This window comes from Parambassis ranga, chromosome 10 (assembly GCF_900634625.1).
Source record: "Parambassis ranga chromosome 10, fParRan2.1, whole genome shotgun sequence".
Lineage (NCBI taxonomy): Eukaryota > Metazoa > Chordata > Actinopteri > Ambassidae > Parambassis > Parambassis ranga.
Genome location: NC_041031.1, coordinates 21,946,237 through 21,972,292, shown reverse-complemented (window position 1 = coordinate 21,972,292; position 26,056 = coordinate 21,946,237). Strand labels below are relative to the sequence as shown.

Below are 26,056 nucleotides of genomic sequence, written 5' to 3'. Positions count from 1 at the left end.
ACAGGCAGACTGTAGGTGGATTCTACTTTATGTGCAGACTCAGGCTGGTAAATCTGTACAGCCTTGTGTCATTCTGATCTTGATCTTTTGTAGAACCTCTTGTGTGTTTGGGCTCGTTGTCTTGCTGCTCTTTCTCTTCAGGTTCAGCTGTCCTGTCCTGACATGTTCCTTTAGAATTCACTGCTGTCATTCAGAATTCATTGATCCATCAATGATGGCAGCAAAACAGGCCCAAACCATGATGCTACCACCTCCATGCTTCATAGATAGGATGAGCTTCTTATGCTTTAGTGCAGAGTTTTACTTACTCCAGATTTTTCTATTCTGGTCTCATCTGTCCTCAGAATATTTTCCCAGCAGCCCTCTGCTTTGTCCACATCTTCATCAAACTGCAGACAGGCAGCAGGAGATCAGGGTCTTTCTCCGCAGCTCTGACACATGCACACTGTGGTTGTTCAGTGTTCTCCTGATGGTGGATTCATAACATCAATATGAGTGATATTATGTGAGAGCGGCCTTCAGCTGCTTAGAGGTTAACCTGAGTTCCTTTATGACCTCACAGACTGTTAGGAGTCTTCAGGGTTTGTTCTGCTGATGCTGTGTGTCTTATTTATGCAGAAAATCACAAAGGGTTCTTTATTATTATATTTATTGTTATTACTTTGAAGCACCAACGTATGAGTTAAATTTACGCTTTTAATGGGGTGTGAAATTTGCCTAAAACGCTCCACTTTATGGTCAGTTTTTGTGTGACTTGCTGTTAGCTGCACTGTATATACAGTCATTATGTGGTGTGACAAAATGCATAAATCTCTTGGCCTCTGTTGTGTCCAGACTGCGGCTGCCATTCCTCCCATGTGTGCGACACATGTCTGTACGATGAAACCTCCGAGTCGTCGTGGTTAATCTGAGCCAAATCACTTCACATACGTTTCAGATTGTTGCTGACAAGAGCAAAGCGATAAGTGAGGGGATCTGATCATCAAGAGTGGAGATGTAGCGAACTCCCGGCGGGGGAGCAATCAGCCGCTCTCCGTTTTAGTCCAAACAATGCGTTTGTTGTTTCCTCTGCGCTCCAGCTGCTGCAGGATTTATTGGCAAAACAACAGAAAGGGAACATTCTCAGGTGCTCATGCTGTTGTTAGTGGTGTTGATTACAAGGTTGGAATAATGGACAATTACTGAAAAATGTGACCAGACAACATTGAGGCACATGTGATGTGCATGTGTGACAGCAGCAGGAGGAGGAGGAGGAGGACAGGCGCTCAGTATGAGTTTTAATTCAGTCATATATCACACAGGGGACAATGGTGGGAGGAAAACAAAGCAAACAATGGCCGCATGGTTTCACAGGTATGTTTTTGTAAGACTGTTTGGCTTTCTGAAACAAAGACAGTGAAGTAAGCTAACCACACACACAAACATGGAGCGGTTATCTCCTGGTTTGCAGGAGGTGGGAAGAGAAAGTGAAGCCGTCCAGCCTCCAGGCTTCTGTCCTCATGGAGGTTTTTGGTGTCTGTTGTTTGGGCTCCCTGCCTGAGGACAGAAAAATAAACTGTAAGTGAAGAGGACTAAAGACAATAAACACAAGTTTGTGCAAGAAGGGAGAAAAAAAATGACCCGGTGTGTCCTGAAGAGTCAAAAGATGTGTGAAGGAATCTGCAGTTTGTGGCTTTATGGGTCAAAACTGTGTCGATAGTAAGCTGGAAGAACTACAGAAGCACCTTTCTGATCTGGTACAGTCTGTCTGATATTATCTATAAATGAGTTATTTGTACTGAAGGTTCTCAGTCATCGACTTCATTTTAATCCAAGCATAGTGTTTACAGCATGACAAAGGTGTGTGAGTTCACTGAAGACGTTTGGCTGCTCCTCCAAGCAGCTTCATCCATTCTAATTGGTGAAAATACAGATTCTTTTAATGTGTTTAAGACTGTTAGTGGATCCGTCACATGGCTACAGCTGTTATTGGACTAATACACGCCTGAGGTGTTTTCTAACTGCCTGTCTTGGTTTTAATCTGGCTAACAACCCTAAGACAGTCAGGAAACGAGCTAATGATCCATTGTTGTCAGGGACTGATGCAAGCTGATTTGTGTTGTTTTCTTATACTACATTCTTCTGAAGCACCATCTTAGTCACAGTCTGCGGACTCCAGACTTCCTCCTTCTATCCATCCTCCTGATCACAATGTTAGCAGTGATTTATGGAATTAGGTGGCAAACGTATACGATGCAAATGATCATGTGTAAACCGTCCATCTTGAACTTTAAAGAGGAAATGAAACACTGAGAGTAGTTAGCATACTTAAACGATGGCTTATCCCTCTAAAAAGCAGGTTTGAAGCAAATATTCACAGATTTACTGACACGTCTTTTCACATGTAAGTTGCACTACACATGCTGGACTGCACATGTTAGAAGTGCACAGTCTGCTAAATGTTGTCATCATTAAAGAGCTAACCAGTCAATGGCACACTGTTCTAATAGGATTTTAAATGTCTGTGGTCCCTGTCGATAAATTACTCGACTTACTTGTCGTCAACAGTGTGTTTTAAAGCATCCCCTCCACATGACGCCTGTTTACTCATGGTCGCTACAAATGTTAGCATTATGGCTAACAGGACACTTCTCATGTTTTTAGTGCTGCTCGCCACTTAAGAGACAAAGCATGAACGTGGACTAGCTTTCCCTGGTTAGTGACTGTAAAACAATCATCACATGGCCTCTCTTGTATCACTTTTAGCTTCATTGTCGAAGCTTTCACTGCTGGTTAGCTGATGCTAGCTACTCAGCCTCCCACACCATCCAGACCACTGATTTGATGGTGCTATACATGTTGGAATATGTGTAAATAAAACTGGATTATTTTAATCCAGTTTCACAGACAGTGATAATCCGACTTTTACTCAGTGTTCCTCTTTAATGTTCGGGTTTGTTGTACTGACTGACTTTTATACCCCGTTCACACTGGGGGAAAAAATCTGGCTAAAGCGGGATTCGGGCCTATCCAGATGTTTTTTTCCTGAGTGTGAACACCTCGAATCCGGCTGTATCCAGTTTGATTTCAATCCGGCTAGATCCACCCACGAGAGGTGGATCAAATGTGGCTAGCGAATCCGGTTAGCGACATGCTATTTCCGGTTAGCGATGTGCTACTTCTGGTTCATGGGGCGCGACACGGGACAAAAAAAACGCACGACGCATGCGCATACGCGGTCCTACCACGGCCTGAACGGACTCTGTATATTACGAGGCGCCACCTAGTGGTTTGGAGGACAGCAAACATGCTGGATTGAGTGCTTACACAAGTGTGTGCTAGCCAGATCTGAAAATAGGTCTGAGCGCATCCAGCTTTAAGGCTGTCTGGACTCAATCCTACTCTAGCTGGAATGACTGTCTCCAGTGTGAATGGGGCCTAACTGTCTTTTCAATCTAGGTTGGGGTAACTTCAGATGCACCTGTGCTCAAGTTCATTCTGCTCCATGGAAACAGGTAGAACATTCTGGGACCAGCTTGTCTTCCATCAGTAACTCGTCCAGCCACCAGCTCCATCTGTTTAAAACCTGTTCAATTTGATGTAAAAAGCATCCAAGATAAAAACTACCCTGGACCTCAAGGCCTTCAGGCACCGGCATCATTCCCTTTCCTCCCTCTTTGTCATGTAAGATCGATCCTTGTGTCGACACGTTGTGAATCTGCCGGTTCTATAAATCATGTCAGAGCTGGTAATGTGTTTTTATCATGGCTGTTTCCTCTGTGTCTCCGGCGGTCCCTGTTCCTCCAGCTGAGTTTCCTCCCTCTCTGAGCTCTGCAGGGACTGAAAGGGAAAAAAAACTGCCTCATCTGCACTCAATCAGAATAATTATCCAAAGAAATGCACTGCAGAGCCCGTGAGAGGTGAGGGGAACGAAGCACAGAGGCTATTGGCAATCACTCCCCTCCAGTCATTATTAGTCATCTCTTTGCTGCTTTGGAAGAGGACCCGAGCGCCTTTGGGAGGAAGCCATGTGCGGCCGACAGACAGACAGACAGACAGACAGTGAAAAGGCCTGATGTGACTCCGGTGCCCAGAAAGCATCAGCCGCCTCTGAAGGCTCTGGCAGCTCCTCCTGGGACTGGCAGCCATCCGCACACCAGTATTCGCCTTGTGTTCCGTCTGTCAGGCTTCCTCTTAGCCCCGAGTTTCTAAAACACTGAACCTGTCATTCAGAAGATGTGGGAGCTTTAAAAAAACCCCAGAGTCGCCAACAAACACCTTAAACTATTAAAAAAACTCCTCTGGGAACAGGAAGTGTTTGAGGTCCTGTCGCTTCCTGGAGTGTCTCTTTGTGGGACATCCAGGAGTTCCTGTTTGATTGCATCTTAAACTTTTGTATTTTTAAAGGGTGCAGCAGACAGACAGAAAAAATAAAAGACTGATTAGACTCTGGTGCCCATGAAGTATCAGTTATATGAATGTTCTGGCAGCCCGGCGAGTCCACAGGGGACTGGCAGCCGTCCTCAGATGAATATCACTGTTGTTTTGAATTTCTATTGCACCCATGAGATTCGTGCTGGACTCTGATCCAAAGACCCAAAGAAGGGTCTCTTCTGAAATCTAAAGGCAGCTACATCTGCACCGTGCCCTGAAAAGACAGTTTGACATTTATGGGAAGTATAGTTAGCTTAGCTTAGCCTGAAGAATAGTGGAACTATTTCATGAGTGGAAGCATGGACTTATTAAAGGTTCTGCTGGTTCACTGGAAACCGCCCAGTAATGAGCCTGAGAGCTGAAGGCTTTAGCTGTTTTCACCCATTTCCAGGAAACAGCAAACCTCAGGGCTCAGAGCTCAAGTGCCAAAAACTGCATTTTCTCCAATGTCCACAAGAGGCTGGCACCATCCATCCATCCATCCATCATCTATTAACCCGCTTTGTCCTGCAGTGCAGGGTCATAGGGGGCTGGAGCCTATCCCAGCTAACTTCGGGTGAGAGGCGGGGTCCACCCTGGACAGGTCACCAGTCCATCGCAAGCAACACAGACAGACAACCATTCACGCACGCAATTTAGAATGTGGGAGGAAGCCCAGAGAAAACCCACGCAAACTCCACACAGAGAGACCCCAGTCAGAATCGAACCGGGAACCTTCTTGCCATGCCGCCCGAGGCTGGCACCAATCCCCCGTAAGGCCTCCATGTGTCCAACCTTACATGAGAAACTGAATGTTTTCAGCATGCTTGGAAAGGTTTTAGAGGACCCCAAGATGGGAATACAAAACCTTCCTCCACCTTTAGACACCAACTATCCTCTCTAACCTCTATCCAGGTAGCGCATTAACGTAAATTGACACAAAAAGGTCAAAATGCATATAAACACCGTGCAGAATGTGGCTAAAATGAGGTGCTACTTGTACATACCTTCTTGCTAACTCCTCTTTTTCTCTGAACAGACCATCACAATACAAGTATTCTTATTACTGGTCATCTTAAACTCAGTCAAAGCTCACGCAGCTGATTTCTTCCCTCGAGGCTTAAGGACGTACTTTCCCTGCTGCTGCGGTTGTGCTTTGATTGCATAAAGACATTATTAAAAGAAAAAAAAAACACACTGATGAAACGTCGGTACCCACAAAGAGTCAGAGCTCTGTGAGGCGTTCTGGATGAACGAGGACTCCTGCAGGGACTGGCAGTCGCACCCAGATGAATATTAGCTCTGATGTTTGGATGACTTCTCTTTCAGTGCTGAGATCAGCACCAGATTTCGAATAAATGAAGGTTCATCTGAGGGTTCTGATGACATAAAGAGAGAGCTAACAAATCTGCAACAAATATCTGATTTACCTAATGACAGAAAACAAGCAAACGTTTCTGGTTTTTGTTACAGATGCTGCTGGTGATGATAGCTGGATTTCATTATTTCCCTACATTGTGACATTTCATGGACTAATTTTGTGGACATTAGTGCTTTAAATAAACCTTACAGGTGCCTGTCCGGATGAGTGTGGAGACGAGGCTCTGGCTCTGCCCATTGTACAAAACAGAGGCCAAAATGTCTCACTTATGGGCGCCATTCCATCCAAACACCCAACTGCTTCTGTGTGGAGCTGGGCTGCTCTGCTGGCTGCTGACTGTGATGTTACTTCCTCCTTTTTTAACCCACAATAACTAATGGAAACGTTTATTTCCAGGAATATTTTTAGCCATTTACTAACATGCAGGGGGTGGGGTTTATGATCTGTACTGCAGCCAGCCACCAGGGGGCGATCCAGCTCACTTTTCAGAGCTGTCAATCGAACATCTTTATACAATCTGGTAGAGACACCGTAAAGCTGTAGTCAGATGCTGTTACGAAATGTGTTACCTGGTACAGGAGGTTTGACTTCTCCACCTGAGACTCCAAGTCAGCCGCTGCGTCTTCGTCCCATGATGCAATTCTGCTTTAAAAGAAACGCAGATTTAAACGTGTTCAATGGAGACTGAGGAAAGCTCGTCACTCGTCACCTGTCACAGCTCTCAGTGTCCTGCAGGGGGCAGTGGCGGCTCTGTGTCGGACTGTTGTCACAGGAACGCTTCCTCAGTTTCTCAGCTTCCTTCTCCAGCACGCTGACCTGCTGCAGCAGAGCGTCTCTCTCCTCCATCTGGCCGTCTTTGAACCTGAACAAACAAAAGTCCTTTAGTTGCACATTTGTTTGGATGGAACCACCTTTGTTTCCTTTAAAGCTCCTGAAAGCTTGGCTTTATATATAAGCATTTCTCCACAGCATAGTACATACTGTATCTGTATATGAATGTGTCGTTTGCTTCACCAAAACATTCAGAATTACTTTAAATATTGTGAACTTTCTTGGGAGTTTTTCCATCAAAGGCTCCATCATGCTTGTAGGTACTGTTCTGTCAGTGGCTATAATTACACCATCTTCATTTAAAGTCCCATGCTGTAGCTTTAAGAAGCTGATTAATGACATTTTAAGGGTCTATAAAGTAAAGAATTAGTACTCTCCACCTCCATGAGTGGAGCCATGTGGGGTAAATTTGACCTCTGCTTGTGTCACTGGGGTTTTGTGGTGAGGTGACAAGGTTCACTCAGCAACCGTTTGACTTCAGTATATTAAATTTGTGCCCTTTAATGTGAAAAGGTGAGTTTTCATTGCTGCTGTAGCTCTGAGCAAATGTGTGTATTAATCATAAAGTCATAACAGACCTGCACTCACCTCTTGACACAGCACATCCAGTAACGCTGCTGCTGACAGAGCCACTCAAACTGCTCCGCTGTCTCCTGTAGCTTCTTCAGACTTCCCTCGTTCTCCTGCCGCAGTTCTCTCACCTAAAAAAAAATCATCATCATCATTTTTTCCCCTGAATTCAAGATGTGATCAAGAAAACAAAATCATGACTGTGGTGTGTAACTGTAGATCAGAAAGCAGAGGCTGGAATGAGGAGGAGATGAGTGATGCTGTTCACCGACACTCAGAGGAAGCAGAGGTGTAGACCTGTGTGCTGTTTGATGGACTGGTTGGCGCTGAGGCCAAAGAGGGGAGTGAGGCTGTGAGAAGTCAGGAGTAAATCCTGACAGTGTGGAGGAATGTTTCACTGGTGCCCAGATCCAGCAGACCCGGTGCCAGCACGCTCTGAGTTAGTGTGCTCTCAGGGCTGGGTGTTCTTCTTAACATCTGGCCACGGAGCATAAATGTGAAGGCTTTATGAAATTAATTATTGAAAATGCAGCAGCAGAAATATTCACTGTATTTAGATGGATCTCTGCCACACAGCATCAATCCATCACCTCTGATGTGAAGAGCTGCCTGCAGAAAGCCTACAAATGGACTTTATCAGGTCTTTAACTCATGTGAACTTCTGTTTGTGCTCAGGCAGAAAAACGACCAATCCTGACACCTGCTGGACAAACGTGGCATTGCAAGAAGAACAGAAGGCGGACTCCAAATGAAGTGAAGTCATGTATAGTGCACTTCAGAGAAAACCTTTCCCCCTCACCTCCTTCTGATGAGCTCTGTGCAGATCCTCCAGCTCTGCAGTCAGAGATCTGTTGGCGTCTTGTAGCTCCTCAACCTGTAACGTCTTACTGTCGATGACAGACACACAAGACGGACAGTTAATTCAAACATTCATTTACTGACTATATTTTCTCATCTGGATTTCCGGGATGTGTTTGATGTGATTTGTTTCTAATGCTACAGTTCTCTGGACAGATGTCTTTGAACACATTTTGACATTAAGCCCACTGTGCAGGGATTTAGAGTCAGCAGACCGAGGCGCTGCTTCTGTTCTGCAGGTCAGAGCTCGATGCGGTTTCATCTGAAGGCTGCTGAGATAAGTTATTCTAATGTTTACATATATCTGGCTTCATTTTTATGTTTTATTTTAACAGCTGGCTGCATCATGGAGTAAATTATGGACAGTTCGTCTGAGTAAGAACAAGACACAGAACTGAACGGCACACTTATCAGTAAAAACTCATTTTAAACAAGAAAAGAGATAAAGTAACAGTAACTGTGATATATCTAAATAGTGCATGTCTTCAAAATGTTCTACTGATATTTGTTTTATTGTTACATTATCAAATTGTTTCTGACTTAAGCCCTACCCGTGCAGCTCCATGTGGAGGCTCTCTGTCAGTGCGGCTCTGCGCTGGGCCTCAGCCTGCAGCTCTGCCTGGAGGTCTTCAGCCACCGCAGCCCTGTGCCGGGCCTCGGCGTGCAGCTCCGCCACCAGGCCCTCAAGCTGAACCTCGGAGCTCTGCAGACACAGCAGCTCCGAGCCAACCTGCTGGAGCAGCTCCGCATCCCGAGAGCTTTCCTGCACCAGAAGGCCCAAGCGCTGCTGCAGCATGTCCGCCACGTCCTGAGACAGATGTACAGTGAGTATGCACACACAGTTTCAAGTGAAGGTTTTATCACCTCAAACCTGCCTGCGGAGGCCTTTCTGTCGTTATCTGGTGCAGGCAGTGATGTCAAACACAGCTAAGAGTTTGGGACAAGCCCAAGCTTGACGATATATCAGGTCATTGTGGGGAAAGTGAGGGAGTCACGCTCTCCACATCTCCAACCAATACCGCTGAGGTTTCCCCAGGAGCTGATCATTTGTTACCGTGCAGCTTCCAAGACAGAGGCTGGAAAACACCATGATAGGCTGCAAACCCTCTGTGTGAGTGTTGGTGTAGGACAAAAACAGAAATAATATTATTCTGTTACATAAAAAATGTCCACGTTCTGCATCCCTTTGTGAAACAGCTCACAGCTGCAGTCAGCTGCTGCATGTGAACACCGGCACTTACTGGTGAGACCAGTTCCAGTAATGAGTGTAGTCGTGGCTCACTGGCAGCTCCACGTGCAGCCACACTAACTGTAATGAGGTTAAACAGGACAAGGGTAAAGGACACAGGTGCTGGCCTTCAGGTGAACGAGGGTTTGACTGAATGAAAAGAGTCGCTCATCGGGACTAAACTTTATCGGCTCTGTTCAAAAGGTTTTGGTCGTTGACTCTAATTCAGACTCAGTGTTTCCAGCTGTGGCTGGTTTTAGTAAAAACTAGAAGTGAAGCACTAAACAGAGAGATGTCAGGAGATTACACTGAGGCGTGTTACAGTCTACAGGTTGACGAGCATTTAGACTAAAAGAGTTATGTCGAATAAAAGAACGGACTGGATGCAGATACAGCAAAAACAAAACGACATACAGAACCTGGAAGTGAAGGACAAACCAGTACGGCAACCTTGAGGGGACATTTTACATATATTTTCCAGTTGATTTCTGTAAATGAAACAAATGATTAACTCTTCCATCTATTATCCATTAACCTGCGCCGTCCTGCAGTGCAGGGTCACAGGGGGTGGAGCCTATCCCAGCTAACTACAGGTGAGAGGCGGGGTTCATTCACTCTTATTACTATTACTATTAGTAGTGGTAGTAATTAGATGTTATTTGTTGTTTCAGCAGTCCCTTCATGATGGGTCATAACAGACGATGTATACTGATATAAAGCGTGGCTCTGACCTCTCCCACTGTAGGACAGTGAGGCTGAATTATGTAATTATAGCACTGCCGCAGAACTGAAGAAGCCACTTGGGGGAGTGGCGAAACGTCTTCAAAAAAACAATCCTTGAGTCCAGTTGCCTCGATTTAAACTCTTGTCTATGACCTGGATGAATGAGAGCATCCACAGATATATAGCACTGTCATTAAAAAAAAGAAAGAAGACGCCATTGATACCAATATACTAGAGTTAAGGTCAGGAGGTGACACTGCATTGTCGCTGTTAGCCCAGAAACCCTCTTCCACGGTGAACCGGCAGCTTGGCTGAACCAGTGGGGGATTTGTGTTGTCAATGGCTGCTGACCGCGATGTTAGTTTCCTCTGGTCCTCTTTTAACTTTCTGTTTGAACACTAGCTAACAGGCCGTCAAGCAAGCGTGGAAGCAAAGATCTGAGGAGTACTTTTAGTTTGTAATTGGGTAATCCGGATGCTTTGGCCTTGCTGTCATGGCGTCTGTCTGTATTTCAGCAACTGCAGTCTTATATTCTGACTGATAAATGGTAAGTGTACAATTATTCTAGTCTAGTCTATTAATAGTGTTTATTATTGTCTGGACAGCTTTATAAAAAAATCTATAATTAAATTACTATTGAACACAAATAATAAAGCTGCTGTAACAGCAATAGGACAGTGAATGGGTTGGTGCCCATTGCTGGTGCGAGGCTGCTGGGATTTATTGATCCATTCCCAGTATAAAGGATTGATTACAGCTGCTTATACTGTACAGATCATCTACACCTTAGTCTCCTCCTGGGCACAGATCATGCTTACTCCACCTGCTGCTGGCGGATCCTGCTGATGAGTTGGTCCTGGTTCATCCTGAGCTCCATGTTCTCCTGCTGCTGTAGGAGAAACTGAGCTGCCAGAGCTTCCAGGTCATTCTGCAGCTTCCTCTCCCGCTCTCTGCTCACCAGGAAGTCCCTGTCCAGCACTGCTGCAGCCACAAAAACACCCGATCACACGGTCAGGGAGGACGGGTCAATGCAGAAGTAAGACTGGATAACAGTCAAACTGTTATGGCTTATACCAGGTTATACTAAACATCCATGTGACGTGTCCATTTAACCGCCTTAATCTGTCTAAAGAGTCAACACAGACATGAGGTATGAGTCCTTCCAGAACAACAACACTTCACCGGAGTGACTGTGGGCTTATATGCTTCACATTAAAGTCCAGTTTGGGTGAATGTAGGTAAGATTGTTCTGTGTTGCTGCTTCCATTCAGTGCAGAAAAGTCTGAGGCAATAAAAACAAAGCAAACCTTTACAGTCAGGTAAAGAGTTTCACTTTGAGTCCTCGACCTTTGACCTGCACGTTGAACAGCACTGTGCGTTGCCAGACTGCTTGAAAATGTTACGTTTGGAAAAAATGATTCACAGTATGTTGCTCTTGAATTAATTAGCAAGCAGATTTTATGTGAGAGACGTGGACTAAATAATAGAAACAGCTGATCGATAACCGTCTAACCGTCAGAGAGCCGTTAACTGGATCCCTGACGTCTCCACCTTCAGGTCTTACCTTTGTCATGAGCCAGGCGGGTGCACTTGGCCGTCAGGTACTGGATCTGGCTGCAGTCCTCGTCCCTGTGTGCTCTGAAAAACCTCCTCATGCTCACCTGTGTGTGTGTGGAGGTCCTGCTCTGATCTGAAGCCGCCTCCTCAGTGCTCCTCAGTGCAGGGCGTGTTCCACAGGGCAGGTTGAAGCATTAATCCACGTTGCTGTTTTCATAACACAGAGGCGAGGCCGGCTGCTGCTGCTGCTGCTGTCTGTGTGTGTCTTTGTGTTTTGTTGCCGTCTGGGCTGCTGCTTGAATACATGGAGGAAAGTATGACTTGTTTCAGGCACAACTTTAAAGCTTAATCTGGCCTTTATGCAGATGATAATGTTGAAATTCTTGCCTAAGGCAGCAGGAGAGCTGAGAGCCGGGCATGTTGTATCTAGCAGGCAGGAGTCTTCATAGCAGCAGCCTCCAGATACGACTTTATAACACAGGATTGCATAAGACCTTTTATAGAGGAAAATACACTGAGACTCAATATTATCTCATCTTTTATGTGACAGATGCGCCGATATTTACAAGACAGTGTAACGAAAAGCAGCCAGATGTTCTGTTATTTATGGATGTGGTGATGGAGAGAGGCTCAGAAAGTTTGGATCAATTTTGTCACAAAAATAAAAGTAGGACCAATACTTATCCCCCCAAACTCATGCTATTTATTTACACATGTATGAGTTTTACGCTGTTTCCTGAAAGACCAAATCTGCTGCGATGTTAAACTAATACAAGCCTCTCGGTGCGGAATGAGACAAGCGTTTTTCTATCGTTTGTCTATAGTTTTCCAGGAAGTGACACTGTAGTTGGGCCAAAAACTTGTATATAGGTAACGTATATAGTGTGAACATTGGATTTTAAAGGTAGGGCAGGAGATTTCATTCTGATGCACTTTTTGTGCATTAGTGTAACTTCTCTTTACAATCCGATAGTAACCGATTAGTTCTGCAGTTTCACTTTAAAACGAATATGAATCATCTGTGGAAGCTATAAAACACTAAAAACATCAGCCAATCCTCCGGGTGGACCCTGCACGGAGTATTGGCTGGTTGTCACTCTCTTCCTGCTCTGAGCACCAGAGAGGTACGTGCATGATGGCCGAAGTCACAGAGCGCAGCACGTCTTCAGGTGTCCATGTGATTGGGAGGCGTGGCTTCGGGGTGAGCTCCGAGAGAAAGGGGCGTGTGTTTACTTTCCAAATCTGGCTGATTCTCACTGAGTTTTCAAAATCTCCTACCCTACCTTTAATGGAGTCTTTCAGGACAATACGTGTCTGTTCATTCTGTTAATTCTCATTTAAAAGGGCAGTTTTTAGGATTTAATCGGTGACAAGTTAGTTGAGAAAATGGGCACCTCTTCGGCTCACAGGCGCTTAGCTTAGCTTAGCTTTATAAATATAAACAGGAAGAGCTCCAGTGTTGCTTATCGTCTGGTTCTTGTACATGAATATCTGGATGTAACAGTAAATATTTTGTCCCCTGAACATAAAGAAAAGATTCAGACTTTGTTGTTTTCTGTGTTTTTGTGATTTAAAACAAGATTCAGTGCAGCACACAGAACAGGAAGAACTGTGTTTACTTAACACTAATTAAAATGGCTGTTCTGGTTTGACTGTAAAAACCAACAGTATGCTAATAGAGAGTTTTAAAGTATTCCCAGTGCTGAGTGTGAGGCTGCACTGACACTGTGTAATCATGTCTTTTCCCGTATCGCTTCTCAGTTTTTATTTATAGACCTGAACATGTCAGTGAGAGGTGACTGAACTAAGCTTCACTCTGCCTGCCTGCTCTCCCACCTCCGGCCAGCAGAGGGAGCCCTGTGAGAAAAAAAACAACAACAACTTCACAGACCAGCTCGTCCAGGTAAACATAATTCCTGTTCAGCACAGTTCACTTGTAGTCATTCAGAGGAGAGGATGTTCAAAAATGGCATTTATTAAAAAAAGAGAAAATAAAAGGAACCCACCATGCTGACCTCTGCATCTTTAAAACAAACATCGTAGAAAGGAAGTGGCGTTGGACATCGACACAAAGCGTCCCACGAAATAAATACTGTTCTTCCAAAAAAAATGAAAAAAAAAGACAACAGAAAGAAAGACCCATCTCACAGCTACACACCAGGCGGAGTCACAGCAGACTACAGGAGCGTCACGCAGACCGCACCCTGTTCAGCAGCAGACCATACGAACACTTCATCTCAGTAGTACATTTCTTTTCTTAAAGCTGCCTTCACTGTGCTGCTTTTACAATCAGTGCTTCACTAAGGTCATCATAACATGGAGGAGCTGACACAGAAGCATGCAGGCGTCATCAGTGAACAGAGTCACAGATGTTTACTCTACTGCTCACATATGTTCTTACAGGACAAAAGTTTAAATAATAAAACACTCAGCTGCAGCTCGGTCCTCCTTCCAGCTCCCCGGTGCTGCAGAGAGGCAGCAGGGGCTTAACTCCGTGTTTAGCTGCCACTAATGCAGTTAAACGTAACAGACATACAGACAAACAGACATGTTTCTCTGCTGGGAATGCTGGTGTGTGCCTCAGATCTGGATCTAATGTGCTTAAATGAAGCCAAGCACAGTCACCGGAGCCTCTTTTTGAAGGAGTCACATTTAAAAGCTTAGAGGCAGTTAGTGGCTGGCCGGGCCTCGGTTATAAGTAGCCCTGGTCTTAAGTCTTGTAGCTTGGCCATGTCTCCAGCAAGGCTGCTGTCCTCAGGCTAATCCTGAGCTAGCTGGCAGCTGCTGCAGGATTCTGGTGCTTTCTTGACCTGACGGGGCGAAACACTAACACTGAGGTATCAGATGCAGAACAGCACAGTGAATAAGCAGCCTGCTTCCTGTTGGCGTGTGGGTACCACGTCGTTTCATTTGATCTGAACACCGATTGTGAGGATGCTCAGATTCATCCTCACTCACAAACATGTAACAGGGCTCCAGAGGTGTAACAAACATCATGATGGGGCCAACCTGGAGGTTAGCATCTCATGTATTCCTTCAGCAAAAAGGCATCATTAGCTTCTGAATGTTAACATCACCAACAGTGCAAATGCCCTTGATGATGTCTGTAGCCTTGTTAAGATACTTGTTAGCAACATTTTCGTGTCATACAAAACAATGCGGTGAGCTTACGTTAACAACAGATCATATTATAGGCATCTATCATTTGAAAACAACGTCAGGATGAGGGACCAGGAAGTGCTACAATGCTAACACACTTCCAGGTTTGTGCAGCACTCTCTGGTGGGAGGGCAGCAAATCTGAATTTCACTCGGCGTGGATGTACGCATCGACACAGTGATCGAGCGGACTTTGTGTCGGCACAGATTATGCTGTCCAGTAGTCGGATGTCCGATGCGCACCTTATGGAACATTTTAAGTAACACAACAGAGACACCTGCACATCTGTGGCGTCTGCTGCTGTCTCACAGACATGTGAAGTATAAATTTGGCCCGCTGATTTTTTTACAACACATTAATTTCTAGTTTCACAGCTTACTGTTGGTCACATTAGCTGAAATAAAATCTGCAGGATCTTTACAAGATGGAATTTCACCCTTTAGTATGACAACAACATCGGCAAGGGCTCTTTAAACCCAATAAGATCCACATCAAATGGCTGTGAGAGGTTTTTTTTTTTATGAGCACTTGCAGCGGAAACATGAGGGGGAAGAAAAAGGATGGCCAGCCCTGAACGTGTCCTTTCACTCTTTGACATTCAATTGGACTCTTTTTTCCCCCCACAGATAACATCAGCAGCTGTTTACCAGCGTTCAACACATCAGTGTGGACGTACAGGTGAAGAACTCACCGCACACACGCCAGAGAGCGAAATGCAAAAAAAAATGAAAAAAAACTCCAACTGAAAGTCAGCATCTTCCATCCCAATGTCTGTCAAGTCAACATAATGCAGGTGGTAAAAAAAACAAATATTGCACTGGTTTGGTGTGAGTCTATGGATGGGTGGTCATCATATAAATAACAACAACAAGAACCAAACAGTTATACCATAATAATAATAATAATAATAATTATAATGCTAATAAAAACAGTTCAGACTAAGGTTCCCCCTCCTGCTGCTGTTTTTACCACTGCTGCCAACTGAAGTCGTCATTGGAGCCGAAGACCAGGAAGAAGCCCAGGATGGTGCCGAAGATGACTACGTTACCAGTTAGCACGAGCGCACACGCCCCCCAGGCGATCTGCGAAGCCAAGGTTAACAGGTCGGGTTAGCAAATTCTGCGTCTGCTGACGTCCACAGCTTGTTTACAGCAAAGTCTTAACGATAACAACAACAGCTCCAGGTAAATATTTGTCTCTCTTCCTGTCAACACGTTTTCTGGGTGTGAATCAGACGCCAGATTTTCTGGAAAAGGATTTGTTTTAATGTTTTAACTGTTTGCATCGAGACAGAAAGCTGCTACAGAGGCAGACATGTTGGACTGTTGGAAATTTCACACACAAGTACAGCACTGCTATTGACTGTGTCACACTGATTTAAAGTGGTACTTTACTGCTGAAAAGAAGGATTTGAGTGTGGACAGAAGCATGCATGATACATTGATATTTCAAATTCTGCAATATTTTCCCAAGAAGGTGCCTGATTGTTTTAATAATTACAATAAATCCACTTACAACTTCAGCTCTTGCGAAGACGATGGGCAAGCCAAAGGCTGAAATGACGATGCCTGTTGTGAGGAAGATGGCCAGCTCTTTGCAGGCATTACTGGCCGAGTCTGTGTCATCAACCACCCTCCGCGAGATGCAGTAAGGGATGGGAGAGAGGATGTAGAAGAAGAGCAGGAACAGAGGCCAGTATTTGCTGCAGAGAGGGAGGAAACAGAGAGGTGAATATAAAAGGCAGCGGCCTGCACCCAACTTCACAGGTGTTGTATATGAAGCAGGAGCTTAAATGTCAGGATCTTGTGCTTTTGGATTCAAAGATCCAATAAAAAGTAAATAATTTGGCTGTTAGTGAGTTGAGTCTTCAGCATTAGCAGAAGAATGCTGTTGATCCAGGATTCTGAGCCTGCTTTTCTGGAGTCCTGTATACAGTACAACGTCACCCTGAAGGGTTAAATTTTCTATAATACGCAGATATCAGTGATACTCAGATCTGACTGAGAAATCTCAGTGACTCCAACCACGCAGGGCCTTACCCAGTATGCTAAAGAAGATGCTTTGTATTAACATTTTGTGTGATTTTGTTTAACTTCAGCAAGTTGTCACACAATAATCCAAATATTGAGCAGAAATCTGGTTATTATAATCAATGTGAACCCTTCAGAGTGATGATGACCCCTCCTGTCAGGGCTACGTTCACAGTAATGACCAGATTTACGCTTATTACATGACTACTTACTATAGAAATGAATAAGACCAATGGTAATAATATTGTATATTATTAATACACAGCTTACAGTGGAGTATCTTCATTATTACACATCTGCTTACTCAATACATTTACACCACATTTTACTACCAGCCCATATATATTTGGTACATTTTGGGTAAATATGGATCAGTGGTGTGTGTGTGTGTGATGCTTGTACTTACTCGTACACAGGGAGGGCACATCCAAGCATGAGAAACATGAGGCCGATGGCCCCTCCAAAGGACAGGCTGATGAGAGCTGCAGGAAGAGGCGGTGTAATTAAACAGTGCTCCAGTGAACCCACAGAGCATCAACAGCCTCATGGCTGCTGCTGCTGCTGCTGCTGGGCCCCTGCTGACCGAGGCTATCATGTGATGAATCAGCTGGATTCACGTGTAACAGCTACATTAGCAGCCAAAGCCGCTCTGATGTTAAACTATGAAAGTATCACAGTCTGTGTTGTTGCTTGTTAACAGCAAATTAATCCGGACAGCTCACTTGTAACAAGCGCAGCATCCCAATCTGCGCCGCTGAAGTTAAGGTGCACCTAGCATTAGCATTATAACGGTAATTACCGCGTTATTATACCAGTGAAAATGGGATGCCATTAAAATGGATTTATAAAGCAGCATTACAATTATATATTTATGTGAAGCACGTAGCGGTTCTGTTTGTACAAAAAGAGTGCACGTTAATCAGACAGCTAATGCTAACGTCTGTTTTGGCCCTGTAGCTAACAACTTGTACCGTTAGCTAGCGGAAAATGACAAACGCAATCAGTGTTGATTCTCCCGCGATTTTTTTTTACACAAATATATATAACCCGAGGCGGAATTCAGGTGCTGGTTAAAGTTAAAGGAGTGTGGCACCGCTTACCTTTAATCCCGGCCATTTCTCCTGGACAAAAGCCCGACACAGCCCCGACGAATGACAACAGTGCCCTCTCCGCGTCTGCCGGGCCCGACTCTGCCCGGCGCGCCGCCTTCAGGTGCCAACAGGAATGTCGGAATTATAGCCGCTTACATCAAAACAGCGATTAATCAAGCTTTTCCTAGTATCAGACATTCTTTGTGTGTTTTTAATAGTAAATTAAAATATTTGAATGTTTTTGAATGTGTCAGAATTTAGGCAAATATCGATGGGAGAAAAACACAGTACTTAAAAGTAGTTCGGTACAAATGTATGTACACAGAGGAGGACAATATTGCAGTCGTTGCACTGCTTTTTTAATGGATAGATTAAAACCTCTCAGAATGAGCGCAACAGTAGGCACAAGAAACTGGAAAAGTTTTGTGTTGTTGTTGTTGTTGTCCCTCTGTTGTTATCCTGTAAATGCAGCATAACGGTTCTCTTTATTCCAGATTTACGCGTTGGTGATGAAGGCATCACACGTCTGCGTCACCGCTAATTAAATATCTCTTTATTAAAAAAATGTAATATTTCTATTAACATTGAGATTACATCATAATTTACAACTGTTGTGTATTTATTTTAAGAAATGTGTTTACAAAAAATAACCAAATACGGGTTTTTTATTGAACCCGGAAGTGAACACTTTCTGCTTCCGCCGTCTTGAGGGTCCATTCAGCGAAGATGGCGAGCGGTGGTGTGTCGGTAGCTTCGCTGTGGACCGAAGTGAATCGCTGCGGACAGAATGGAGACTACACAAGAGCCCTCAAAGCTCTCACTAAAAGTAGGTGTTCGTGTCCGGCAATAAGATCTTTACAAACGGAACCGGAGCGGAGCTAAAACAGCAGATAGACGGTGGTTTTTCTTACGGTCCTAGTTAGCTTGGTTGACTGGAGGAGCTAGCTGCATGACCAGCTGTTAGCATGTAGCTAAACTAACGGTGGTCAAACTGCAAACTGTCAACTCTGTAAAACAAACACGGGCCTTCATGCATCAGCTTCTTGTTGTATATTGTATGTTAATAGAATTCAGCTTCAGCTGTTTGAGTGTATTTTGCACAATAATCAAAGGTTATTAAACTCCAGAAAGGCGCCGTCTGTCTCTGATTTACTGACGTGTCCCTAGCCTGCCAGCTAGCTTATGACAAGCTAATCAGCTTTTACAGTGGCTGTTTAAGCTCCACTTGATCATCATATCTTCACATAAAGATCAGTGTGTAGTCGAGATATTTTTTTAAATAATCCTGCATATACTGATTTATGTTTTTGTGTTTTTTTGCCACAGTTTTGCACGAAACCAAGGATGACGTGACGGCCCTTCACTGTAAAATAGTTTGCCTTGTTCAGAATGGGAGCTTCAAAGAGGCGCTGAATGTCATGAACACCTACTCAAAAGTGCTGAGCAGGTAATCAATGTGCTGTCACACGTGTACATTTATCTATGCACACCACAAAACACATTTGTGTTATATCAGATATAATACTGCCGTTGTAGTCTTGTTTTGTTGACATTAATTGTAAACGTTTCCCAGATTTAGAGCCACAGTAGAAATATTTGTTCTAATATTCAGCAGCTTGGTCAGGAGCTTAGATCTTAAGAACAAGTGCCATGAGTGGGTACTTGCCTCTTTAAAAACATCTTATTTGTCTTTCTGTCTCAGTGACGTTGTATTTGAGAAAGCCTACTGTGAGTACCGGCTGAACAGAGTGGAAAGTTCCCTGAAGACCATTGAAGGTGCTGCTGAGCAGACAGACAAGCTGAAGGAGCTCTACGGTCAAGTGGTGAGGCTGTTTGACCAACCAGTGATGATAGTACTCTGTGCTTTTTGATAGTTTATTCTGTCAGAGTTGGTGCATGGTTACTAGGAGCTCTCTCATTGTCCAGTTATACAGACTGGAACGCTACGATGACTGTAAGTCCGTCTACACAGACCTGATCAGAAACTCCCAGGACGAGTATGAGGAGGAGAGGAAGACTAACCTCGCCGCTGTGGTGGCTGCGACGAGTCAGTGGGAGAAAGTGCCAATGGTCAGTGCCCCTCTGGTTATTCACGTTTTCATCAAGCGATGCTCTTCTGAATAAGTCAACATATGTTTCATTATCCGCTGTAGGACGATCTAGGTCTTCCAGAGTCAACCTATGAGCTCTGTTACAATGCTGCCTGCACTCTGATTGGACAAGGGCAGCTCACAGAAGCCTTCAATAAACTACGACAAGCAGAAGGTGAGTCTGTGTACGTTCCCTCTGTGGGATGTTTCTGCTCTTTAATGTCCTACTAACCGATCGTTGTTTGACAGAGCTGTGCAGAGTCTCGCTGGCAGATGATTCTGTGAGTGTTTCTTCATTTTCTGACACATTTAAACCTGTTTATTTAAGAAACCTGGCTCACGTGTTAAACATGTTTCCTCAGTACGGCATTTTGATCACACTGTTTGTTTGGCCCAGGATGTGACGGAGGAGGACATCGAGTCAGAGCTGGCTGTCATCCACTCTCAGATGGCGTATGTGATGCAGTTACAGGGTCGCACAGACGAGGCGCTGCAGCTCTACAACCAGGTCATCAAGCTGAAGTGAGTCCAAGCTTCATCCCATCAGATTTAGAAACAAAGCATTGAACACGTTGAGGTAGTTCTAATTCTAATGTATCTTCAGACCTTCTGATGTCGGCCTGCTCGCTGTGACTGCCAACAACATCATCACAATAAACAAGGTGGGTGGAACTTCTGCCGACATTTGGTGATAAAGGCAGCTGCTAAAGAGCAGCTAAGCTTCTGCTGTGCTTGTTTCTTCCTTCAGGACCAAAATGTGTTCGACTCAAAGAAGAAGGTGAAGCTGACGAATGCTGAAGGTGTCGAATACAAACTGGCAAAGAAGCAGCTGCAGGCCATCGAGTTCAACAAAGCCCTGCTGGCCATGTACACTAACCAGGTACTGCAGCGACGCAGGAAGATCTTCTTTGTCATTCTACCTTTACTTGTCATAAATTTGTTTATATTGCCGTTTGTCATCATCAGGCTGATCAGTGCAGGAAACTGGCATCCGGTCTTCACACTCAGAATCCGGGGCACCCGCGGCCGGTCCTGATCCAGGTGGCTCAGCTGTGCAGAGAGAAGCAGCACAGCAGAGCCATCGAGCTGCTCCAGGTATGAACGACAGAGGCTGATGACCGTTCACGTCCACCAAAACCTGCCTGAATTCCCCTAACTGTGTCATAAATATCATAAATGTCTTTATGTGAATTCGCTCTGTGTGCCTGCACAGAGTGTGAGCTGAACATTTCAGCTTTATGAGGTCATTTGTGCTGAGTTTGTTCTGTTTTCCAGCAATTCTCAGATCAGAATCCAGAGAGCGCCTCGGGCATCAAACTGACAATGGCACAACTCTATTTAGTACAAGGTACCACAGTTCACAGCTTAACACATACATGGAAACAAGTCGTCAGAGGTTCATTCAGTTTTTGCTGCCTCATAATAATCTGTGGGAAAATATTTCCAAAATGTAACAAAGTGTTGGTATTTAGGTCATGTGACAAAAGCCTGTGACGTCCTGAGGTCCATCGAAGAGTTCAAGCACAAACCAGGGATGGTAAGATGCTTCCGGCTGCTCTCTATTTGTCATCCTGAGCTCTATGGAGTCATGTGATCCATCTAAACTGTGCTGTTGGCACCTCGCAGGTTTCAGCTCTGGTGACGATGTACTCGCACGAAGAAGACATCGACAGCGCCATCGATGTGTTGAAACAAGCTATCGAGCATTACCAGTCTGAACAGGTCTGTGTCCGCTTCACCGGTTCCACCTCACATCTGCTCGTAGATGTCATGTTAATTGTAAAAGGCCATAGTTAAAGATTAAAGCCACAGAACTGTGAGAAGAAAATCTGCTTCATGTTGCACACGTGGCTCCCTAAGAACTGAACCTTTACATCGGAGCTGTTGTTCTGAGCAGTCGTAGGTGTACTGAATCAAGGTTGGAGGGAATAACATAATGTGAACACGTCGTGTTTCCTCCTTCACAGCCCGGATCTGCTGCACACTTGGCTCTTGTACGAGAAGCTGCCAACTTCAAGCTGAAGTACGGCCGGAAAAAAGAAGCCATCAGTGATCTGGAGCAGCTGTGGAAGTGAGTTACATCGCAGACAAACACTCGACATGTGTGAAGGATTTGAAGACAAAGAAACAGCTCCCAGCTGCTGGTTCGGCTTCTTGTTGCCAAAATATTTATCGAAACTCTCCCACGGCGTGACTATTTATCATTATACAGCTGCTGGACGTTTCACAGGAATGAAACTTTTCTTTGCATTTTCACAGGCAAAACACGAATGATATCCACACGCTGGCACAACTCATCTCTGCGTATTCTCTGGTGGACACAGATAAAGCCAAATCGTATCCTTTCACCTGACAGATGCAGGACGCTTGAGCTGAAGCAGGTTCTATGACAAACATTCCCTGTTTTAAGCTTCTTTCCTGAGACAAATTGCTGCTTTTCTGACATTAACGCATGAACTGAAATGTTTTCGTGGTTTTAAAAAGCAGATAGTTGTGAAAAAATTTTAAAATATAAGATGAAGGGAGTCATCTGCAGCCCTACATATATGAAAACTCCTTAGCATTCCTCTAAAGCCTCAGCAAACACTTGCCGTCTGCGGACGCCATGTCGTTCAATGTGGACGTGGACGAGCTGGAGAACTCTCACGGGGCTACGTACGTCAGGAAAAAAGCTGCTAAAGTCGTCGGAGAAAACCTCCCCAAAGAGCAGGGGTAAGTCCTCGCTGCTATCACAGCAGCTTCATGATGCTCGCGGCTGTCACAGAGAATTCACCTTGTTTTTGCTTCTGTGCTTCCTTCACAGCCAAGTGGAGATCAAAAAGAAGAAGAAGAAGAAGAAAGGTGAGAATAGAATAAATCATTTAAACCTATTATACTGTTAAAATGATCTATAAACTTAATCTTTATTTTTATTTTAGGCAAACTGCCCAAAAACTGCGACCCCAAAGCGTCCCCTGACCCTGAGAGGTGGCTGCCCATGAGGGAGCGCTCGTACTACAGAGGAAAGAAGAAGGGCAAGAAGAAGGAGCAGATAGGAAAAGGCACGCAGGGAGCGACGGTCGGAGCTTCAGCCGAGCTGTGAGTAAACCCCGCCATCTCAAACATGTGCCGGTCAGCTGCCAGCGGAGCTGTCTGGGTGCAATTTCCTGTAATGAGCTCCACTAATGGAGGAAAAACACCTGAGATTGTCCCTTTGTTTCACTGCCAGTTAACCCTGAGTGCAGGAGCTCGTGTGTTTGTGCAGGAATAAAGATTATTACACCTTAACACCGAGTGTGTGGGAGAGCAAACAGGCAGCAAGGTTTAGTCTGCACATTAAAATGATCCCACATCCGAAAAGATCCTTCAAAGATGTAGAAAACTAGGAGGAAATGTGTTTTTATGTTGGTTTATTTGACTGTTTTGATTGCAAACCTGCAATTTGTTCAGAATCGCAGGACCGCTGTGAGTGTCCAGACATGTAAACGTCCTCACATCCACTCAGATTAGCCTCTGTGGGATTATATAATCTGCACACTCATCTCACTACAGCCTGGTGAGAATCACCATCCTTAGAGTCTGCTGGTTCTTGAATGCTCAAACTATTTGCATTAACTTTTAGTTAATGCAATGCTTTTAGTTAGTTATAAATAATCGCCCGCCTCAGTGCCACTAGGCAGCCATGATTGACTCATTAGTGACCATGTCAGTCACATGACTGATCTGCAGGCTTTCTACAGCAGATGCGAAGTGTTGACTGGAAATTAGAGGCAGGATAAACAGGAATAGTTAAATATGTAAAGTGCAGAAACGTCCTGCGGTTTGAGTTCATGACCAACTCTGGCTTTTCCTCTCTGCAGGGACGCAAGTAAAACCGCCAGTAGCCCTCCTACCTCCCCCAGACCAGGATCCGCGTCCGGCTCGTCTGCGGCCCCCACCAGCAGCGTGGTCCCCCCACGACAGCAGAAACCTGCAGCCTCAGGCGCCACGCGCAAGAAGCCACCACCAAAGAAGAAGAAGGGAGGAAAAGGAGGCTGGTAATCAGAGGACGAAGAAGAAGGCCGTCAACATCCGAACGGCTGAAACAGCCGCCATTTTTTTTTCTGTTCAGATTGTTTATCTAAACCAGAACCTCCCCTTCACTCCACGTTCATTCATACAGCACAGGCAGGAAACGGTTAAAGGACAATTCCACTAAAATGTCATTGTAGGACCTCAGAAAACTGTTTAAAAACTGCTAGTTTAGAAAAAGTTGTCGCTGTTTGTGGGACCTTACATCATTCATGCACCGAGAGGCTGAATCTTGTTTTTTTTAAATGTTAGAAAACTGCTTTTGCAGAGTACCCTCTGATCTTGGTGGAATTTTCCTTTAAGATTTGGATTTTTAAATAATCTGCTTCACGTTTCCTTATTATGTTTTTATTTTCAGCAGCGATATATTTATTTTTGAATTCCCGTGTCGGGCAGAAGTCGATGAACGGAGTTACAGTTGTGTCCGCTGCATGTTTCAGAGAGAGTATTTTGGCCACACACAAAGTCTTAATAAAACTCTGAACAGTGACAAGTCTACTGTCTTATGTCTGAACCACACATCGAACCATTCCGTTTCCTTAAGATTGACTTTATTTATATTTAACAGGCTGAGCTTTTAAAAAGAGCGGAACTAGTGACACCTGGTGGACTAAACAAGAAGCAGCAGTAGAATATAACATGAGGGAATTTTCGTTTTTTAACCCTTGAACTAATAATAAAGAATTCTTTATGTATTTGTGTTGCTTTTAGTCTGAAGCAGCCAGAAGTTGTAGTTCACACCGCAGCCACCAGGGGGCCGGCTCCAAATCCCACTCACACACCTGTTGGTGACGGTTTCATTGGTTCATTGCGCCGCCTCCCGCGCTAATTTGACCCCAACGAGCTCCACCTGCTCTGGGCACGCTGCAGAGCCCTCCGCAGGACACCATGCCCCGTCTGCCGCCTATTTACTCCAGTGTCTTCGACAGGCTCCTGACCGAGGATGTGGAGGAGCTCCTTGCTTGCTTCCAGCAGGCGGACTCTGTGAGGTTTGAGAGCTTCTCAGCCCTTTGGAGGGACAGGTGCTTCTCAGATGTCTTCAGAGGCATCAGCAGTGTGAGTGAGCTGAGGAGGTACTGCAGGGTGACCCTGGCCACGGCCGTGAAGTTCTTCCTGCCTCCGTACAGCTACCAGATCAGAGTGGGAGGTCTGTACCTGATGTTCGCTTTCTACCACACGCAGCCCATCTCACCGCCCGTGAACATCAGACTCTCCCTGAAGGACTGGGCTCACGTTCAGGCCTTCCTCAAAGACTCTGTGCACTGTGGGCACATCGACGTGGTTTATATTCACCAGAAGCTCATCTCCATCAAAGCCATCCACTACACCGCCATGCCGCATTTCCTGGTCTTTCAAAAGCAGCATAAGCCGAAGCAGGAGGCCATGTGTGCAGAGTTCCTGGGCCGAGTGACGGCCGTGCACGACCTCATGTCTTCAAACGTCCTGGAGGAAGTGGCCCAAGTCCAGGGCCACTATGAGAAGCTGAAGGAGGCCACGATGGAGGTCACAGGTCAGGTCACCATGACGAACCGAGACTTCGCCTCCAAACTCAAAGACTGCCTGACCGACTTCCTCACATGGCAGGAGAAGACCTTCTCCTCTCAGGTCAACAAACACAAGAAGGCAGGAGAGGAAGAGGAGGAGGAGGAGGAGGAAGAGGAGGAAGATGAGGACAAGGCCAGCAGCAGAAGAGCCAGACTCCTCTCCTCCATCAAGCAGAGGAGCTACAACAAGTTTCAGGAGGCGCCCAAGGCCAGGAGACACCGGCAGGTGGAGACGGTGGAGTCGTGCAGCTCGGGAGCAGAGCAGGTCCAGGAGACAGCAGGTCCATCGGGGAAGAAGGGGAGGCCTCCGTCTCTGAGGGCCAGGACCTGGAAAAGCCTTGGCGTGACGCAGGATGAAAGCAAGTTGAAGAAGTGGCTCCTCAGCGCTCCGGAGGAGCCGGAGGGGCAGAGGAGGACCAACCAGGCTGCTCCTTACAAGCCCTGAAGAGGAGCGAGGGGGACCGAGGAGGACTGAAAACGGTTTATGTTTGTTCAGTTTGTGTTAAGTGTCAGATAGGACTCATTAGTTAATAAATATATCAATAAACAAAC

The 26,056-nt window shown here is 45.2% G+C and overlaps 4 protein-coding genes across 8 annotated transcripts; 2 read left to right on the top strand and 2 right to left on the bottom strand.

Annotated features, from left to right (window-relative positions):
• Nucleotides 1-708: 708 nt before the first annotated feature.
• Nucleotides 709-11,736, bottom strand: LOC114442617 (fas-binding factor 1). Of its 5 annotated transcripts, none has more exons than XM_028416331.1 (8): nt 11,548-11,736; nt 10,807-10,964; nt 8,584-8,840; nt 7,974-8,061; nt 7,193-7,305; nt 6,483-6,635; nt 6,343-6,418; nt 709-1,536 (listed from the first exon to the last, which is right to left on the bottom strand). In XM_028416331.1, the coding sequence occupies exons 1-8, from the start codon at nt 11,636-11,638 to the stop codon at nt 1,498-1,500; spliced, it is 975 nt and encodes a 324-aa protein (XP_028272132.1). In that variant the 5' UTR covers nt 11,639-11,736; the 3' UTR covers nt 709-1,497. The 5 variants fall into 5 exon arrangements, with proteins under 5 accessions (XP_028272132.1, XP_028272135.1, XP_028272131.1 ...); XM_028416334.1 differs by having other exon boundaries at nt 6,343-6,415; XM_028416330.1 differs by lacking the exon at nt 709-1,536 and adding an exon at nt 5,448-5,771.
• A 1,763-nt stretch (nt 11,737-13,499) lies between these two features.
• leprotl1 (leptin receptor overlapping transcript like 1) lies at nt 13,500-17,936 on the bottom strand. Its single transcript, XM_028416335.1, has 4 exons — nt 17,830-17,936; nt 17,136-17,211; nt 16,215-16,401; nt 13,500-15,781 (listed from the first exon to the last, which is right to left on the bottom strand). The coding sequence occupies exons 1-4, from the start codon at nt 17,843-17,845 to the stop codon at nt 15,665-15,667; spliced, it is 396 nt and encodes a 131-aa protein (XP_028272136.1). The 5' UTR covers nt 17,846-17,936; the 3' UTR covers nt 13,500-15,664.
• A 559-nt stretch (nt 17,937-18,495) lies between these two features.
• srp72 (signal recognition particle 72) lies at nt 18,496-24,450 on the top strand. The gene is made up of 19 exons (XM_028416811.1): nt 18,496-18,646; nt 19,147-19,267; nt 19,523-19,643; nt 19,747-19,890; nt 19,974-20,085; nt 20,160-20,191; nt 20,308-20,432; nt 20,515-20,572; nt 20,659-20,790; nt 20,877-21,005; nt 21,186-21,258; nt 21,383-21,447; nt 21,537-21,632; nt 21,878-21,981; nt 22,170-22,247; nt 22,485-22,622; nt 22,714-22,751; nt 22,829-22,988; nt 23,750-24,450. The coding sequence occupies exons 1-19, from the start codon at nt 18,547-18,549 to the stop codon at nt 23,928-23,930; spliced, it is 2,007 nt and encodes a 668-aa protein (XP_028272612.1). The 5' UTR covers nt 18,496-18,546; the 3' UTR covers nt 23,931-24,450.
• A 397-nt stretch (nt 24,451-24,847) lies between these two features.
• Nucleotides 24,848-25,973, top strand: LOC114442843 (snRNA-activating protein complex subunit 1-like). Its single transcript, XM_028416654.1, has one exon. It carries the CDS (start codon nt 24,849-24,851, stop codon nt 25,947-25,949), a length of 1,101 nt encoding a protein of 366 aa, XP_028272455.1. The 5' UTR covers nt 24,848; the 3' UTR covers nt 25,950-25,973.
• Nucleotides 25,974-26,056: the final 83 nt, after the last annotated feature.

Excerpts from the sequence above, each read along its gene's own strand:
- LOC114442617 (XM_028416330.1), bottom strand. The coding sequence starts at position 11,638 with ATGAGGAGGTTTTTCAGAGCACACAGGGACGAGGACTGCAGCCAGATC. Across the intron at positions 8,841-10,806 it reads GCAGGATCCGCCAGCAGCAG|GACGTGGCGGACATGCTGCA; the intron begins GTGGAGTAAGCA and ends CATCTGTCTCAG. Across the intron at positions 7,306-7,973 it reads ACAGAGCTCATCAGAAGGAG|GTGAGAGAACTGCGGCAGGA; the intron begins GTGAGGGGGAAA and ends ATTTTTTTTTAG.
- srp72 (XM_028416811.1), top strand. The coding sequence starts at position 18,547 with ATGGCGAGCGGTGGTGTGTCGGTAGCTTCGCTGTGGACCGAAGTGAAT. Across the intron at positions 19,644-19,746 it reads AGGAGCTCTACGGTCAAGTG|TTATACAGACTGGAACGCTA; the intron begins GTGAGGCTGTTT and ends CTCATTGTCCAG. Across the intron at positions 22,989-23,749 it reads GTCGGAGCTTCAGCCGAGCT|GGACGCAAGTAAAACCGCCA; the intron begins GTGAGTAAACCC and ends TCCTCTCTGCAG.
- LOC114442843 (XM_028416654.1), top strand. The coding sequence starts at position 24,849 with ATGCCCCGTCTGCCGCCTATTTACTCCAGTGTCTTCGACAGGCTCCTG.
- leprotl1 (XM_028416335.1), bottom strand. Across the intron at positions 16,402-17,135 it reads TGTGCCCTCCCTGTGTACGA|CAAATACTGGCCTCTGTTCC; the intron begins GTAAGTACAAGC and ends CCCTCTCTGCAG. Across the intron at positions 15,782-16,214 it reads TCTTCGCAAGAGCTGAAGTT|ATCGCCTGGGGGGCGTGTGC; the intron begins GTAAGTGGATTT and ends TTGGCTTCGCAG.